This window comes from Prionailurus bengalensis, chromosome X (genome assembly GCF_016509475.1).
Source record: "Prionailurus bengalensis isolate Pbe53 chromosome X, Fcat_Pben_1.1_paternal_pri, whole genome shotgun sequence".
In the NCBI taxonomy this organism is placed as follows: domain Eukaryota; kingdom Metazoa; phylum Chordata; class Mammalia; order Carnivora; family Felidae; genus Prionailurus; species Prionailurus bengalensis.
In genome coordinates, this window is record NC_057361.1 from 59,319,623 (window position 1) to 59,338,902 (window position 19,280).

Sequence of the window (19,280 nt, forward strand, 5' to 3'; positions counted from 1 at the left end):
TATCTATAAGCTTGTCTTTTAGGGTTTATTTGTTTTTTTAAGATTCCACATATTTGTCTTTTTGTCTGACTTATTTCACTTAGCATAATGCCCTCAAGGTCCATCCATGTGGTCACAAATGGTAAAATTTTATTCTTTTTTATGGCTGAATAATACTCTATTGTGTGTACATGTAGCACATTTCTTTACCCATTCCATCAAGCCTTTAAATTTATTTATTATGAAATTTATTGTCAAATTGGTTTCCATACAACACCCAGTGCGCATCCCAACAGGTGCCCTCCTCAATACCCATCACCCACGCACCCCTCCCTCCCACCCCCCATGAATCCTCAGTTTGTTCTCAGTTTTTAGGAGTCTCTTATGTTTTGGCTCCCTCCCTCTCTTAACCATTTTTTTTTCCCTCCTCTCCCCCATGGTCTTCTGTTAAGCTTCTCAGGATCCACATAAGAGTGAAAACATGGAATCTGTCCTTCTCTGTATGACTTAATTCACTAAGCATAACACTTCCCAGTTCCATCCACGTTGCTACAGAGAGCCATATTTCATTCTTTCTCATTGCCACATAGTACTCCATTGTGTATATAAACCACAATTTCCTTATCCATTCATCAGCTGATGGACATTTAGGCTTTTTCCACAATTTGGCTATTGTTGAGTGCTGCTATAAACATTGGGGTATAAGTGCCCCTATGCATTAGTACTCCTGTATCCCTTGAGTAAATTCCTAGTAGTGCTACTGCTAGGTCATAGGGTAGGTCTATTTTTAATTTTTTTGAGGAACCTTCACACTGTTTTCCTGAGTGGCTGCACCAGTTTGCATTCCCACCAACAGTGCAAGAGGATTCCCATTTCTCCACATCCTCTCCAGCATCTATAGTCTCCTGTTTTGTTCATTTCAGCCACTCTGACTGGAGTGAGGAGATATCTGAGTGTGGTTTTGATTTGTATTTCCCTGATGAGGAGCAACGTTGAGCATCTTTTCATGTGCCTGTTGGCCATCTGGATGTCTTCTTTAGAGAAGTGTCTATTCATGTTTTCTGCCCATTTCTTCACTGGGTTATTTGTTTTTCAGGTGTGGAGTTTGGTGAGTTCTTTATAGATTTTGGATACTAGCCCTTTGTCCAATATGTCATTTGCAAATATCTTTTCCCATTCCATTGGTAGCCTTTTAGTTTTGTTGATTGTTTCTTTTGCTGTGCAGAAGCTTTTTATCTTGATGAGGTCCCAATAGTTCACTTTTGCTTTTAATTCCCTTGCCTTTGGGGATGTGTCAAGTAAGAAACTGCTGCAGCTGAGGTCAGAGAGGTTTTTCCCTGCTTTCTCCTCTAGGGTTTTGATGGTTTCCTGTCTCACATTCAGGTCATTTACCCATTTTGAGTTTGCTTTTGTGAATGGTATAAGAAAGAGATCTAGTTTCATCCTTCTGCATGTTGCTGTCCAGTTCTCGCAGCACCATTTGTTAAAGAGACGGTCTTTTTTCCATTGGATATTCTTTCCTGCTTTGCCAAAGATTAGTTGGCCATACTTTTGTGGGTCTAGTTCTGGGGTTTCTATTCTATTCCATTGGTCTATGTGTCTGTTTTTGTGCCAATACCATGCTGTCTTGATGATTACAGCTTTGTAGTAGAGGCTAAAGTCTGGGATTGTGATGCCTCCTACTTTGGTCTTCTTCTTCAAAATTACTTTGGCTATTCGGGGCCTTTTGTGGTTCCATACAAATTTTAGGATTGCTTGTTCTAGCTTTGAGAAGAATGCTGGTGCAATTTTGATTGGGATTGCATTGAATGTGTAGATAGCTTTGGGTAATATTGACATTTTAACAATATTTATTCTTCCAATCCATGAGCAAGGAATGTTTTTCCATTTCTTTATATCTTCTTCAATTTCCTTCATAAGCTTTCTATAGTTTTCAGCATACAGATCTTTTCCATCTTTGGTTAGGTTTATTCCTAGGTATTTTAATGCTTCTTGGTGCAACTGTGAATGGGATCAGTTTCTTTATTTGTCTTTCTGTTGCTTCATTATTAGTTTATAAGAATGCAACTGATCTCTGTACATTGATTTTGTATCCCGCGACTTGCTGAATTCATGTTATCAGATCTAGCAGACTTTTGGTGCAGTATATCGGGTTTTCTACATATAATATCATGTCATCTGCAAAAAGCAAAAGGTTGACTTCATCTCTGCCAATTTTGATGTCTTTGATTTCCTTTTGTTGTCTGATTGTTGATGCTAGAACTTCCAACACTAATGTTAAACAACAGCGGTGAGAGTACACATCTCCGTTTTGTTCCTGATCTCAGGGAGAAAGCTCTCAGTATTTCCCCATTGAGGATGATATTAGATGTGGACTTTTCATAAATGGCTTTGATGATGTTTAAGTATGTTCTTTCTATCCCGACTTTCTCGAGGCTTTTTATTAAGAAAGGATGCTGAATTTTGTCAAATGCTTTTTCTGCATCCATTGACAAGATCATATGGTTCTTATCTTTTCTTTTATTAATGTGACGTATCACGTTGATTGATTTGCGAATGTGGAACCAGCCCTGCAGCCCAGGAATGAATCCCAATTGATCATGGTGAATAATTTTTTTTATATGCTGTTGAATTCAATTTGTTAGTATCTTGTTGAGAAATTTTGCATCCATGTTCATCAGGGATATTGGCCTGTAGTTCTCTTTTTTTATCGGGTCTCTTTCTGCTTTAGGAATCAAAGTAACACTGCCTTCATAGAATGAGTCTGGAAGTTTTCCTTCCCTTTCTATTTTTTGGAATAGCTTGAGAAGGATATGTATTATCTCTGCTTTAAATGTCTGGTAGAATTCCCCTGGGAAGCCATCTGGTCCTGGACTCTTATTTGTTGCGAGGTTTTTGATAACTGATTCAATTTCTTCACTGGTTATGGGTCTGTTCAAGCTTTATATTTCTTCTTGTTTGAGTTTTGAAGTGTGTGGGTGTTTAGAAATGTGTCCATTTCTTCCAGGTTGTCCAGTTTGTTGGCATATAATTTTTCATAGTATTCCCTGATAATTGCTTGTATTTCTGAGGGATTGGTTGTAATCATTCCATTTTCATTCATGATTTTATCTATTTGGGTCATTTCCCTTTTCTTTTTCAGAAGCCTGGCTAGAGGTTTGTCAATTTTGTTTATTTTTTCAAAAAAGCCGACTCTTGGTTTCGTTGATCTGCTCTACAGTTTTTTTAGATTCTATATTGTTTATTTCTGCTCTGATCTTTATTATTTCTCTTCTTCTGCTGGGTTTGGGGTGTCTTTGCTGTTCTGCTTCTAGTTCCTTTAGGTGTGCTGTTAGATTTTTGTATTTGGGATTTTTCCTGTTTTTTGAGATAGGCCTGGATTGCAATGTATTTTCCTCTCAGGACTGCCTTCACTGCATCCCAAAGCATTTGGATTGTTGTCTTTACCTTTTCATTTCTTTCCATATATTTTTTAATTTCTTCTCTAATTGCCTGGTTGACCCATTCATTCTTTAGTAGGGTGTTCTTTAACCTCCATGCTTTTGGAGGTTTTCCAGACTTTTTCTTGTGGTCGATTTCAAGCTTCATCACATTGTGGTCTGAAAGTATGCATGGTATGATCTCAATTCTTGTATACTTATGAAGGGCTGTTTTGGGACCCAGTATGTGATCTATCTTGGAGAAGGTTCCATGTGCACTCGAGAAGAAAGTATATTCTGTTGCTTTGGGATGCAGAGTTCTAAATATATCTGTCAAGTCCATCTGATCCAGTGTATCATTCAGGGCCCTTGTTTCTTTATTGATCCTGTGTCTAGATGATCTATCCATGTTGTAAGTGGAGTATTAAAGTCCCCTGCAATTACCACATTCTTATCAATAAGGTTGTGTATGTTTGTGATTTTTTTATATATTTGGGGGCTCCCGTATTCGGCGCATAGACATTTATAATTGTTAGCTCTTCCTGATGGATAGACCCTGTAATTATTATATAATGCCCTTCTTCATCTCTTGTTACAGCCTTTAATTTAAAGTCTAGTTTGTCTGATATAAGTATGGCTACTCCAGCTTTCTTTTGACTTCCAGTAGCATGATAGATAGTTCTCCATCCCCTCACTTTCAATCTGAAGGTGTCCTCAGGTCTAAAATGAGTCTCTTGTAGACAGCAAATAGATGGGTCTTGTTTTTTAATCCATTCTGATACCCTATGTCTTTTGGTTGGAGCATTTAGTCCATTTACATTCAGTGTTATTATAGCACGATATGGGTTTAGAGTCATTGTGATGTCTGTAGGTTTCCTGCTTGCAGTGATGTCTCTGGTACTTTGTCTCACAGGATCCCCCTTAGGATCTCTTGTAGGGCTGGTTTAGTGGTGATGAATTCCTTCAGTTTTTGTTTGTTTGGGAAGACCTTTATCTCTCCTTCTATTCTAAATGACAGACTTGCTGGATAAAGGATTCTCGGCTACATTTTTTTTCTGTTCATCACATTGAAGATTTCCTGCCATTCCTTTCTAGCCTGCCAAGTTTCAGTAGACAGAGCCATCACGAGTCTCATGGGTCTCCCTGTACATGTTAGAGCATGTTTATCCCTAGCTGCTTTCAGAATTTTCTCTTTATCCTTGTATTTTGCCAGTTTCACTATGATATGTCGTGCAGAAGATCGATTCAAGTTACGTCTGAAGGGAGTTCTCTGTGCCTCTTGGACTTCAGTGCCTTTTTCCTTCCCCAGTTCAGGGAAGTTCTCAGCTTCCCCTCTCTCTCTTCCTCCTCTGGAATCCCAATTATACACATATTATTTCATTTAATTATGTCACTTCTAAGTCTCCCCTCATACTCCTGGATTTTTTTATCTCTCTTTTTCTCAGCTTCTTTTTCCATAATTTTATCTTCTAATTCACCTATTCTCTCCTCTGCCTCTTCAAACCGAGCTGTGGTTGCCTCCATTTTATTTTGCAGCCTATTTATAGCATTTTTTAGCTCCTTCTGTTTCTTAGTCCCTTGAACTCTATAGTAATAGATTCTATACTGTCCTCTATACTTTTTTCAAGCCCGGCGATTAATTTTATGACTATTATTTTAAATTCATTTTGTTACATTGCTTAAATCGGTTTTGGTCAGTTCGTTAGCTGTCGCTACTTCCTGGAGTTTCTTTTGAGGAAAATTCTTCCATTTCGTCATTTTGGATAGTCCCTGGAGTGGCGGGGAACTTCAGGACTCTTATCCTGTGCTGTCTGGAGTAACTTGTGTTGGTGCGCGGGGCCGCAGTCACACCTGATGTCTGTCCCCAGCCCACTGCTGGGGCCACAGTCAGACTGGTGTGTACCTTATCTTCCCTTCTCCTAGGATCAGGAATCACTGTGGAGTGGTGTGGCCTCTGTCTGGGCTACTTGCACACTGCCAGGCTTGTGGTACTGCTTCAATGGGATCTGGTGTATTAGCCGGGGTGGATCTTCAAGGTGCACAGGGGCAGGAGGGGCAGGCTCAGCTCACTTTGCCTTCAGTGGTCTGCTTTGGGAGGAGCCCTGAGGCACCAGGAGGGAGGCAGACCCTTCGAAGGGATGGATCCACAGAAACACAGCATTGGGTGTTTGCATGGTGCAAGCAAGTTCATGACAGGAACTGGTTCCTTTGGGATTTTGGCTGGGGGATGGTTGAGGGAGATGGCACTTCCCAGTGCCTTTGTTCCCTGCCAAGCTGAGCTCTGTCATCCAGAGCTCAACAACTGTCCTTCCCATTGTCCTTTAGCCCTCCTGCTCTCCAAGCAGAGCTGCTGACTTATAACATTCTAGATGTTAAGTCCCACTGGCTGTCAGAACACACTCCCTCTGGCCCCCCTGCTTTTGCAAGCCAGACTCTGGGCTTTGCCTTGCCGGGTGGGCTGGCTGCCCCTCCACTGCCCTGGCTCCCTCCCGCCAGTCCGTGTAGCGCACACCGCCTCTCCACCCTTCCTACCCTCTTCTGTGGGCCTCTTGTCTATGCTTAGCTCCGGAGAGTCCGTTCTGCTAGTCTTCTGGCGGTTTTCTGGGTTATTTAGGCAGATGTGGGTGGAATCTAAGTGGTCAGCAGTATGCGGTGAGCCCAACGTCCTCCTACACTGCCATCTTCCCCTGAATCTAAGCCTTTAAATTTAAATTATAGGAGATAGGAGAACAAGCTAATAATACTACAAGGAAGCCATCAGACTAATCCAAATCATTGGCATAGAAATAAAAGTCAGGGGTGGGGAGGGATTGCTTTAGATTAAGAGACTTTTTTGAGAGAGAGAGAGAGAGAGAGACAGAGGGAGAGAGACAGAGAGAGAGGGAGGGGCAGAGAGAGAAGGAGAGAGGGAATCCCACGGAGCCCTATGTGGGGCTTGAACCCACAAACCCCGAGATCATAACCTGAGCCAAAATCAAGAGTTAGATGTTTAACTGAGCCACCCAGGTGCCCCTAGATTAAGAGACTTAAGAAATATAACCAAATGCAGTGTGTGGACCTTCTTTGGATCCTAATTCAAACAAAGCAATTATAAAAAGACTAAAGACCACTTGAAAAATGTGAATGTGGACTGGGTATTAGCTGATATCAAGGAATTAGCTTGTTTTGTTAGGTGATACATTATAATAGTTTTGTAAGTATGTGTTCTTTTTAAAAAGAGATGCAGCACTGAAGTATTTAAGGATGAAATTAGATGATGTCTGAGAATTTAAAGTACATTAGATGAAAAAAAGAAAAAAAGTAAGGATATGAGGAGGTATCAGCAGAATCTGAGAAGCAGCATCAGCAAGGTAAAAAGAAACCTCTTTGACCTCAGCCACAGCAATTTCTTACTCGACACATCTCCAAAGACAAGGGAATTAAAAGCAAAAATGAACTACTGGGACCTCATCAAGATAAAAAGTTCTGCACTGCAAAGGAAACAATCAACAAAACCAAAAGGCAACCAATGGAACGGGAAAAGATATTTGCAAATGACATATCGGATAAGGGGCAGGTATCCAAAATCTATAAAGAATTCACCAAACTCCACACCCGAGAAACAAATAATCCAGTGAAGAAATGGGCAGAAGTCATGAATAGACACTTTTCCAAAGAAGACATCCAGATAGCCAACAGACACAAAAAACGATGCTCAATGTCACTCATCATCAGGGAAATACAAATCAAAGCCACAGCGAGATACCACTTCACGTCAGTCAGAGTGGCTAAAATGAACAAATTAGGAGACTATAGATGCTGGAGAGGATGTGGAGAAACGGGAACCCTCTTGCACTGTTGGTAGGAATGCAAACTGGTGCAGCCACTCAGGAAAACAGTGTAGAGGTTCCTCAAAAAATTAAAAATAGAACTACCCTATAATCCAGCAATAGCCTGCTAGGAATTTACCCAAGGGATACAGGAGTACTGATGCATAGAGGCACTTGTACCCCAATGTTTATAGCAGCACTTTCTTTTTTTTTTTAATGAGATTAACAGATCCAGTTAAGAACTTTTTTTAATTTTTTAATTTTTAAAAATTTTTTTTAATGTTTATTTATTTTTTTTGAGAGAGACAGAGACAGAATGCAACTGGGTTAGCGGCAGAGAGAGAGGGAGACACAGATGCAGAAGCAGGCTCCAGGCTCTGAGCTGTCACCACAGAGCCCGGCGCGGGGCTCGAACTCACGAGCTATGAGATCATGACCTGAGCCGAAGTCGGACACTCAACCAATTGAGCCACCCAGGCGCCCCTATAGCAGCACTTTCAACAATAGCCATATTATGGAAAGAGCCTAAATGTCCATCAACTGATGAATGGATAAAGATGTGGTTTATATATACAATGGAATACTACTTGGCAATGAGAAAGAATGAAATCTGGCCATTTGCAGCAACATGGATGGAACTGGAGGGTATTATGCTAAGTGAAATAAACCAGGCAGAGAAAGACAGATACCATATGTTTTCACTCATATGTGGATCTTGAGAAACTTAACAGAAGACCATGGGGGAGGGGAAGGGGAGAAACAAAAAGTTACAGAGAAGGAGGGAGGCAAACCATAAAAGACTCTTAAATATAGAGAACTGAAGGTTGATGGGGAGTGGGGGAGAGGGGAAATTGTGTGATGGGCATTGAGGAGGGCACTTGTTGGGATGAGCACTGGGTGTTGCATGGAAGACAATTTGACAATAAATTATATTAGAAAAAAAAATCAGGAGAGAGGAGCCTGGGTGGCTCAATTGGTTGGGCGTCTGACTATTGATTTCGGCTCAGGTCATGATATCATGGTTTCATGAATTCTACCCCCACATGGGCTCTGTGCTGACAGCACAGAGCCTGCTTGAGATTGTCCCTCTTTCTCTGCCATCCCCCATTCACATTCTCTTGGTCTCTCTCAAAATAAATAAATAAACTTAAAAAAAAAAAGAAAAAGAAAATCAGGACAGTGAGGAGTCCTGGAAGCCAAATGAATGCAGAGTCTCATGGAGAAGTGATCAACACTGTCAAATACTGCTGGTAAGTCAAGGAAGATGAGGATTACAAAGTGACCTTTAGATTTATGAAATCATTAGTGACCTTGACAAAAGCAGTTTGAGTGACAGGAGAAAGTGGGTGACACAGAGAATAGAGAAAGAGAGCAGCAGACAGGTGATAGCAAGACAGTATGGACAACATAGACACATACAAACTGGTGACACAGGGAGAGCAAGTGACATAGACAGTGAGTGAGAGACAAAAGGTAGGCAACATGAGAGAAAGGGTGAGTGACAGAGGTAAGCAGAGGGTGGCTGACTCTACCAGTCATCATTTGTTGCCTCTCAGTTCCAAATTCACCCCTCAATACCTGTTCTGTGATAATGGACAGAATTCCTTTAAGCATCTCTCCTTTACAGCGAACACGATGTTACTCTTTCTCAGTAGAGGGCGCCTGAGGGACACTTCAGGAGGAAGGGGCTCTTCTGAAGTTGCCGGCTGCTGCAGTACACGGGGACAACAGAATAGCCCACAACCACAAACCCAGAACATGCCGTCCCTCAATGACCTTGAAGCCTCCACCTGGCATGGCAATAACCTTCTTGCATCCCCTCACATAGAAACAAGCTCGCCCAACAGCTCGCCTGTGCCCTGGGCCCCTACCTCTTCTGTGTGCACATGACAAGAGTTGCTGATAGACTGCTTGCCACCTGCACTCCAGAAGTTTGCCTCCTGTTGGCCCAGGGGATGCAGACCAGCCAGAGCATTTCTCCGCTACACAGTGGGCTGAACTACACCTTCTCCAATGAAGCCTGAACTTCAGCCTTGGGGAGAGGATCCCCTTCCAAGTCTGTCCTTCCTTGGATACTCCCCCTTAGCCCAAGGACACCATATGGAGTTTGTGTCTTTTTTTTTTAATGTTTATTTATTTTTGAGAGAGAGACAGAGCATGAGCAGGGGAGAAGAAAGAGAGGGAGACACAGAATCCAAAGCATGCTCCAGGCTCTGGGCTGTCAGCACAGAGCCTGACGCAGGGTGTGAACCCACGAACCACGAGATCATGACCTGAGCTCAAGTCAGATGCTTAACCGACTGAGCCACCCAGGCACCCCTTTCGTATTTCTTATAGTCACTCGTTTATCATTTTAATAATTCTTTATATTGAAATTCTTGTTTTAATATGCTATATGGTTTCTACCTCCTGACTGGACCCAAGATACAGTGACAGAGAGGAAAAAGGGGGTAGGTGACAGAATGAAAGAATGGTGACAGAGAAGGAAAGTGAATGACAAAGTGGGTAACAGAGAATGAGTAACAGAGGTAGAGAGTGCAGGACAGAGGTTATGGGTGACAGAGAAAGGGGGGAAGGGGTGACAGTGGGGAGGATGACAGACACAGAAAGAGGGTGGAATGGAAGAGTAAGTGGATGAAACAGAATGGATGACAGTGTGAGCAGGAAGAGGACAGTGTCGACAGGATGGGTGACAGAAGGAGAGAGAATGGGGGCAACAGAGAGAAGGATGTGGTGGGGGACAGAGAATGGGAGAAGGAGCAAGAAAATGAGTGCCAGAGAGGGAGAGTGAGTGACAAAGGTGGGTGACAGAGGAAGAGATAATGGGGAACAGGAAGAGACAGGACAGAAAGGGGGAGAGGAGGACGGTGGGCAAGAGAAGAGCTGGGGGGTAAGCATGACAGGTACCGAAAGCGTGCGACAGAGTTACTTCATCTGACAGAAGATGTGTGTGAAAAAAGAAAACATGGGTGCAGAGAGTGTATGACAGCAAGTTTCAAAGTTTTCTTTCAGCTGTTAGGCAGGAGGGGCAGAGAGATGAAGAAGGTGGGACAGCAAGAGGAGAGAGAGGAGAGAGGGAGGAAGAAAGGCAGATATGTGTGAGCAGAGTGTGCCAAGGAGGACTAGCAGCACTGAAGAAGGCAGAGAAGGTGATGCTTTGTGCAAGGGGGCTTCGGTGTAGGTTGGATTTGGAAGAGGACGGGAGAGACAGAGAAAGATTAGGAGAAATAAAAAAGATTGTGAGTTGAGGGGTCATGAGAGGCAGGGGACTGTGAGGGCAGAAGATGCTGACTGTGAAAGAAGGGCTGAGCGTTGAAGGGAGCAGGGGAGTTTGGGAATGTTCAGGAAAGAGCACCTGAGAGCAAGGAAGAGACAGGTGCCTGTGTAAGAGGCAGTGTTGGGGAAATCCAGGCATTTTTGCTTGTTCAGGGAAAGGAGGGGAAGGGGTTAAATAGCTTAAGCCTTCCTATCCCCATTTTTCAGATGAAAACATTGAGGCTCAGAATAGTCAAATGACTTACTTAAGGTTTCCCAGCTAGCAGACGGCAGAGCCATATTTTGAACCCCAAACGGCCCAACTCCAAAGCTAGTACTCTACCACACCACACTGCTCCCTGTTTTCCCAAATCTTCCTTAAAGACATCATGTAACTTAGCCTAAAGATGTGATTTTACTCCTCAGTAAGACCTTTTAGCTTTTAACAGCCTTAAAACACTTTTTTTGAAAGGAAGACAGAACTAATACACTGGCCCAATTTATTTGTTTGTAAAACATCAAAATTTAAAACTTCTGTGCATCAAAGGACACTACCAACAGAGTGAAAAGGCAACCTACAGAATGCGAGAAAAGATCTGCAAATCATATTTGATAAGGAATTAATACCCAAAATACGTGAAGATGAAACAACCCACCTGACTAAAAAATGGACAAAGGAGTTGAATGGACATTCCTCCAAAGAAGATATACAAATGGCCAATAAGCCTATGAAAAGATGCTCAACATCACTAATCATTAGAGAAATGCAAATCAAAATCCCAACCACTTCATTATCATTAGGATGGCTAGTAACAACCATCACAACAAAACCAGAAAATAACAAGTGGTGGTGAGAATATGGAGACAATGTAACCCTTGTACACCGCTGGAGGGAAGGTAAAATGATGCAGCTGCAGTAAAAGACCGTATGGCAGTTCCTCAAAAAATTAATAATAGAATTACCCTGTGATCCAGCAATCCCACCTCTGGCTAGATATCCAAAAGAATTGAAAGCAGGATCTCAAAGAGAGATTTGCACACCCATGTTCAAAGCCAGCTCTGTTCACAATAGTCAAGAGATGAAAGCAACCCAAGTGTCCATCAACAGATACATGGATAAACAAAATGTGGTATGTGCACATGATGGAATATTATCCCCTCCTAAAAAGGAAGGAAATCCTGTAACGACACAATACTGATGAACTTTGATGAAAGTATGCTCCGTGAAATAAACCCATCACATAAAGACAAATACTGTATGATGCCACTTGTATGAGGCTCCTGGAGTTAAATGCACCAGGGCAGAAAGTAGAATGATGGCTGCCAGGGGCTGGGGGAGATGGGAGGAAGGAGTTCTTTAATAGGAAATTTTGGCTTTGCAAGCTGAAGAGTTCTGGAGGTGGAAGGTGGTGCTGCTTTAACAACAGTATTAATGTTATTAATGTTATTAACACCACTGAACTGTATACTTAAGAATGGTTAAGTTACATTGTTTCTATTTTATCACAACTTTTTAAAAAAGTTTAAATCTCATCTTCACATCACCATGTCCCCCACCCTTAGCCATAAGATGAACGCTTACTCATTGAACACAAGCATCTCCTTCTGTGAGGCCGGCCCTTGTAGTTGACCAATCTCATCCTCTATGCCCATACTATGCCTTGCACATTATACCTCTTTCAGCACTCATCAAACATTATAGCGATTATTGGTTTACCTACCCCTTTCCACTACCAAAATATAAGCAGTATTGAGGGGGCAAGGTTAGTGTTTCACTCCTCTCCGTATCCCCTAGGCCCGGTGTTTGGTAGACTGGCAAGACTCAAGAAAGGCTTGATCAGTGGAAGTTCTGACTTTTAAGGAGTTCGCACTGGAGAGCTATCTGACCAAAGAAGGGGGCATCGGGAGGTTCCCCAGGTTTTAGAAATCTGAGCAGATTCCCACGCCCTACTCCGAGAACGCAAGGGCGCGTCTCACAAGGGCCTCAGCAGTCTGGCCCCCCGGGAGGGTCCGAGGGCTTCCCACCCCCACTGCCGGCCAGAGCCTGCGAGCTAGACCCCCCCAGCGGCCCAGACATACCTCAGGTAACGGGCAGCCTGCTCCGGGCTTAAGACCGCGGCTTCCACAGACCCTCTGGACGCCTCCATGACCCCCAACTCGGGCTCCAGGTATCTCAGCGGGCGATCAAATTTCGCTCGCTCCCGCCCGGCGCATGCGTGGTGCGCCGGAAGGCGGGGCAAAGCCAACAGTCGGCCTCGCGGCTGGCCAATCGGCAGCGCCCCCTTCCGCGCCACCGCCGGATCCCGCCCGCGCGCCTGCGCCTATACGCGCTGGAGCTAAGAGGCGGTCCCAGGCCCAACGGAGAGGGAGGGTGTTGTGTCCTCTCCTCTCTCCCATTTTCAGTTCGGTGCAAGCAGTGCTTCAGCACTTTCGTGCGTGTGCATGTGCTAGCTATCCTCGTGAGTGAAGTAAAATGCCTGATATGATCTCGGTCACTTTAGTGGCCGCTAGAGACCTTCTCCATAGCCTGTTCCCCCCAAATATACTTCATTCCATGCTCGCCATTGCCTGGCATTGAGCATGCTTTGAATTCAAACACTCTGGGAGACATGGTCCCCGTGACTTAGACTTACATTGAGGAAGAGTCTTCAAGAGCCAAGCCAAAGCTCTCATTTAAGAAATAAGTAGTGCTAAAAAAAAAAAAAAGTAGTGCTGTAACGTATGGTTACCATTTCTTTAGAAGCTCCAACTAGGATGCCATCATTTTCAAAGGCAGAGCTCAGAGCTTGGGGCAGGAAACCAGTGAGTTTAAGTCAGTTGCTTGGATGATCCTCAGTTAGAGGTTGTGGACCAACAAAAATTGTCCTTGTTCATAAAGCGATGAAAACATGGACATTGTGATTCTTCAAGGCACTGATTAACATTCAGTGTTTGAAAACTCACCTATTGACCCAGTCACGCCCACCATAAGTCCAGAGGATTTTAGGCTTTTTGTAAATACCATAGATCATTAGTTCAAAAGGGGATCTTCTAAAAAGAAACTATGGGATATTTGCCTAGTTCACATGACTTTAGGTCATATTTTCATATGGCTTTAAGCCTTCTGTTAAGAGGGCTTTTAGTATACTACTACTATCCCCGTTTTCAGATACGAAAACTGAGGCTGGGGACATAAAGTGACTTTGCCTAAGGTTCCAGAGCTGGGAAATAGCAGAGCCAGAATTTAATACCAGGTCTATATGGAAAATCCATGCTCCTTCACTGTGTCCACTGCCTATTGCCAGAAAGGAGAGTAGTGGGAAATGAGGTAGATGAGGTAGTTGGAAGCCAGTTTTTGAAAGAGCTTGCTTACTCTGTTGAAGTGTTTGAATCACTTCTCTCCCTAGAGGCAAGTTTGCATTGGGGTGGGTCGAGTGCGCAGGCATTCTGGGTACCCAAAGTAGGCGTGTGATGAGAAAGGCTGGTTGGGGAGAATTTCATAGAAAGGAGAAAAGAGATGGGAGCACAAAAATCTTCATCGCCAGTCTAGGGCAGGCCATCTCCAGTTGTGCTTTGGCTCAGCATCTACCATCATCTCTTACATATCTTTGGAACAGTTGAGAACTCAAAATGAAGCAAAGCAAACCCCTGATTACTATCTCAGGCAGCTGCCTTTCTGTGGGCTGTGGAGAAGAGCTAGAAGGAACTCCCTCAGGACCCAGACTCTGGCCTCCCTGCTTCCTAGCTTTCAATGATCCCCAAAGGCTCTGAATATTGGGAAGAAAGGACCAGGATTCCTGCTTGCTTGCCCTTAGGTTATTGGATTTTTTTCAGTACCATTCTCACACAGCCACAGGACTGTGGCTTCTTTTTTGTTAAAGTTTATTTATTTATTTTGAAAGAGAGATAGAGAGGGCAAAGACAGAGGGAGAGAGAGAGAGAATCCCAAGCAGGTTCCGCACCATCAGCACAGAGCCCAAAGTGGGGCTGGGACTCACAAACTGTGACATCATGACCTGAGCTGAAATTAAGAGTCTCACACTTAAGCGACTGAGCCACTCAGGTGCCCCAGGACTCCCCCTTTTTTAAAACCCACTAAATCCTCTAGCTCTCTTCCCCCCCCCCCCCCTCAGTCCCACAGTCACTACCTTCGGGCCCTTCTCAGTGCCTTCCAGAGTCCCAGCTCTCACCGAGGGGTGCAAGTGACCCAGGAAACTCATCACCCTGGACTCCTAGTCCTCCTTTCTAAAGGGTAACACAGGCTCATAGACCAGAAATAAGAGAGGGGTTGGGGAAGATTTAGGGTGGATAAGTAGAGAAAATGGAAACGAATCAAAATAACAGTTATTACTATATCCCATTTATGTATCAGAGCCTGTTCACGGTACTTTATATTAATTCTCTTGACTGTTCCTCATTTCATGTCTACCCCCAGAGTGAGGGCTCCCATTCCCCCAGCTTCCCCCAGGGGAATGGAGTTTCAAAAGCCTTCCCTAATTATTGTTAATTTTTAAAGTGTGCTAATGGTATTGTTGTATTTTTTAAAGTCCTTATCTGCTAGAGATGCATAATGGAGTGTTTTCAGATAAAATTATATGACATCTGGGGTTTGTATTAAAATACTCCAGAAGGCAGAAAGATGAGGAGGGGGAAAGATGAACATAGACTGGCAAAATATTGATTATTGTTGAAACTTGTTACAGAGGTTCATTATCGTTCTTCTCTCTGCTCTGCCTGTTCGAAATTTTCCATAATAAAAATTAAAAAAAAAAAACCTTTGCTATCTAATCTGCAAATAACACTGAGTCACCAGTACTCAAAGACCGGAAATAAGATAATGAGTCCTTGTGGGGGAGCTCAGAATGGGTAAATGGAGAGATGGATGAGGCAGGCTAAGAACAATAGCTATTGCTAATATAGTACTTGAGTGCCAAGCCTTGTTCCACACAGTTTACATATATTAATTCTTTTCATCCTCACAACAACCTTGTTAGGTAGAGTATGCTATTATTATCCACCCTTTATAGATAAGGAATCGGAGGCACAGAAAGAATAACTTCTACCAGCTTACACAGCTTGTGAGTGGTAAAGCTGGGCTCCAAACCCAGGCATTCTGGCTTTTGACTTTTTGCTCTTAGACATTATGCTAGTTAGATACAGAAAGCAGATGATAGGTGAAGATAAGTGTTCATTCATCCATTTACTTCTTCATGTATTTAATAGATATGTGTTGAGCCTTTACAAGATGGCCAGGCAAACATCTGGGTGCTGGGATACAGTGGTGAGCAAGACAGACCGGTTCTTGCTATCAAAGAGTTTGAAGTTTCGGGATTTGGGGGAAGACTTGAAATAATAAACATGCAAGCATGTGGAAAATCACAAACCATGATGAGGGCACAGAAAGAGAGTTCCAGGGAATCTGAGAGCATATGATGGGGTACCTGACCCAGTCTGAAGGGGCTGGGGAGGTTTTTCTGAGGAAGTAACATCTGAGCTGAGAGCTGAAGGGTAAGGAGAAATTAAAAGGGAAGGGAAAAGCATTTCAGGCAGAGGGAAGAGCACGATCAAAGGTCCTGAAGCAGGAGAGAGATTGATGCACATGAAGAACTGAAAAGGGTAAGGTGGTTGGAGCAAAGCCTAGGATGCTAGAGTTGGAAGGGTTTTTTGGAGTCCAGTCCAAAGTCGCAGGTGAGGGAACTGCCACTGGGAAAGAAGGAAGTAACTGGTCTAAGGCTACACCCTGAATCAATGGCAGAAACAGGACTCAACCTAGGTTCCTTGACTCCCAGCCCAGTACTCTTTCCAGCACAGACCATGGCTTTCCTGCATATGAGGAGGAGGGAGGTCAAATGGGTGTCAGCAAAATGCTGCTCATGTGGACTCAGAATGGAAGAGAGTGTTTTTGGAGATAGGTAGAAATAACCAAATGGAATCCTCGTGGACAAGGAGGCCAAGAGTGAGTTTGGGGCAGAAGAGAAGTAATTTGGAAACAGGGAGAATTTAATCTGTGATTCCCAGACACCTAATTAGGCTTTTATCCAGCTATTTCCAGCAAGAGTTCTAAAGTGGGTGGGATTTGGTGGGGTGGAGTGGGGAGTTGGAGAAGAATACTGGGGCAGATGTCTTCAGCCTCTCTTTTGAGGTGAGGAGGGTGCTTTCCTGCTCAGCGGCCCAGCTGTGAGTCATCTCCAGTTCTGCCAGCAGGGGGAGCCAGAAACTGTTTCCTAAGAATGGCAGCTGGCCTGGCCCACCCGCAGGATAAATTCTTACTGGAAGCTAGTCAAGTCAGTCCAAGATGCTGTGGAAATGACAGGAGCTGAGGGGAAAGAGGGAGCCAAGATTTAGGATTATTCACAGGGTCTTTGCACTAAATTTCAGTCATTGGTAAGTGCCTCTTAAACCCGCCTCCTACGGTTTGAGCTGAAACAGGCAGGCACCAAAGGGTAGGGATCATTTGACAGGACAGTGCCGCTGCAAAAAAACATGGCCTCCTTCACTCCCTTTGGGCTGCTTCGTCCACTCCCCAAACCTCACAATTTTGTCTCTAGCCTCATCCTTTCTCCTGAGTTTCAGTCCTAGATGGCCAACTGGCTACAGGACATATCTTCCTGGAAGCTCAACCTCAACATGGCACTGAACTCATGTCCCACCCTCCCCTAGACCTGTTCCCTCAATATTCCTCACTTCCATGAACAGCATTTCCAACCCCCCCAATTGTTCAAGTCAGAAACTGGGAGGCATCTTTCCAATTCACCAATACATCTTGTTGATCTACCTCCAAAATATATCTCCAACCCAAACACTTCTCTTTATCTCCTCTGCCACCATTCTGGTCTGTCACACTGTCATCTCTCACCTGCCTTACTTCAATAGCTTCCTGGCTTTCTTCCTGCTTTTATTTGTGCCTGCTCCCCAGTGTTTCTGCACCCAGAAACCAAAGTGATCTTTCAAAAACACCAATCTGATCATGTCATGGCCCTGTCTAAACCCTTTGAAGCCCCCCCCCTTGCCCTCAAAATCAAGTCTGCCTCCTCAGCATGGCTTTCAAGGCCTTCCTGATATGGCCCCTGACTGCTTCTCCTGCCTTATGACTCACTTCTCCATGACATGAGCATGCACACACTCTCACGCACATACATACACATACACACATCACTCTTCTCAAGCTAAAACACTTCTACTCACTCAAATCTTGTCTCACATGCTATTTCCTCTGCGTGGACTTTCTTCCCTTCTTTTTTGTCTCACTATGTCCTACTCACTCCTTGGCTCTCAGTTCAAGTCTCCCATCTTCCAGGGACCTTCCATAATCCTTCCCAACATTCATCCTCTGTGACACAGTGTGACACGCCCTGCCTTTATCATTGGATTTAGTCCATGGAATGTGGTTGTCCAGTTACCTCTGGCTCACCCAGCCCATGATCATGTGGGCTCTGTGAAGGACAGATCTGGCTTTTTCACAGTTACAGCTTCACAGAGCTTAGCACAGTACCTGCATATAGTAGCTTGTAAGCAAATATTTGTTGGATGGATGGATGGATTTGTCAATTTACTAGTCTCAAAGGTGAGCAATAGACACCGTGTTGGAGAGCTAAGTAAAGCTGTGGGTAAGAATGATACATCCAAAACAATAGTGAGGAGCAGGAACCAAGGAAAAGGGGAGGTCCAAGCATACCCATCCCAGCCACACTTCTTGCCAGCACTGTGCCTGTCTCCCTCTTAAATCTGCCTCAGAATGGACTTGGAAATAGCACAAAAGAATCTGAGTTACACCGAGGAATAGGATACTCCCTTTCTATTCTCTTCCAAATCTTGTTTTGCTGTGAAATGAGTGGGTTCCTGCCAGTGTTGGTGGACTTTCCAGATGCCCTATACATATGTGTTCCCCAAGTCAAGAGCATTTCTGGTAGCTCCCATGACCTCCTCCTCAGCTTCCAAATCTACTTCCTGCAGCAGCAGAGAAAACCTTCCTACATGGCATGAGCACCTATCCTAAAAGCTAAAGTCAAAGCTCCTCCCTGGTGCCAGCCCAAGAAGGGACTCCTGTGAGCACCTAATCTTAACCTTTGTGGTCCTTTGCCCTTCCTTTTAGGCACTAAAAGAGATAGTAGAAACTACAAGCTCTTGAGGGGAGGCTAAGGGTTACATTTTTCTACAGCCCTTCGAAGGCCTTGGCCCCCTGCCCAGATCTGAGTCAGGAACTGTATGTCCCAGAGAATTGGCTTCCCAGCCATCTGCTGTGAGCTTAAAGAGCCTAGGGGCCCTCGTTGGATGCTCTGTTCAAATTAGCCAAGAAGGGCAGGGTGAGGACAACACAGTAGGAGGGAACTTGGCCAGTCTAGGCCTCCTAGACTATGTGTGGAGGGAAGGGGCAGATACATGACACGAGGGCACACTGAGGGCATGGCAAGTCCCCAAGCAGAGGGCTCCTCTCACAGCCCAGTTGCACTGCTCCCAGAGCCAAGCTCCCCAGCTCCCCTTTTGAAGGAACTGATGGCTTTGTGAACACCTACTTTTTAAAAAAATTTTTAACATTTATTTATTTTTGAGAGAGAGAGAGACAGACAGAGCATGAGCAGGGGAGGGGCAGAAAGAGAGGGAGACACAGAATCTGAAGCAGGCTCCAGGCTCTGAGCCATCTGCACAGAGCCTGACGTGGGGCTTGAATTCACAAACTGTGAAATCATGACCTGAGCCAAAGTCGGACACCTAACCGACTGGGCCACCCAGGCATCCTGTGAATACCTACTTTATGCCAGGCACTTTCCCCATAACAAGCAAGAAATTGCTCTACCAGTCACAGGAACAAAGGCTCAGATTGGTTAACTGCTTTACACAA

General features: G+C 44.1%; 1 protein-coding gene across 1 annotated transcript in view; it reads right to left on the reverse strand.

Annotated features, from left to right (window-relative positions):
- Nucleotides 1-12,682, reverse strand: part of ERCC6L (ERCC excision repair 6 like, spindle assembly checkpoint helicase) — a 34,961-nt gene extending 22,279 nt beyond the window's left edge. Inside the window, exon 1 of the mRNA XM_043569849.1 lies at nt 12,542-12,682. Within this exon, the coding sequence (XP_043425784.1) occupies nt 12,542-12,609 (68 nt within the window). The 5' untranslated portion in view covers nt 12,610-12,682. The remainder of the gene's footprint in view (nt 1-12,541) is intronic.
- Nucleotides 12,683-19,280: the final 6,598 nt, after the last annotated feature.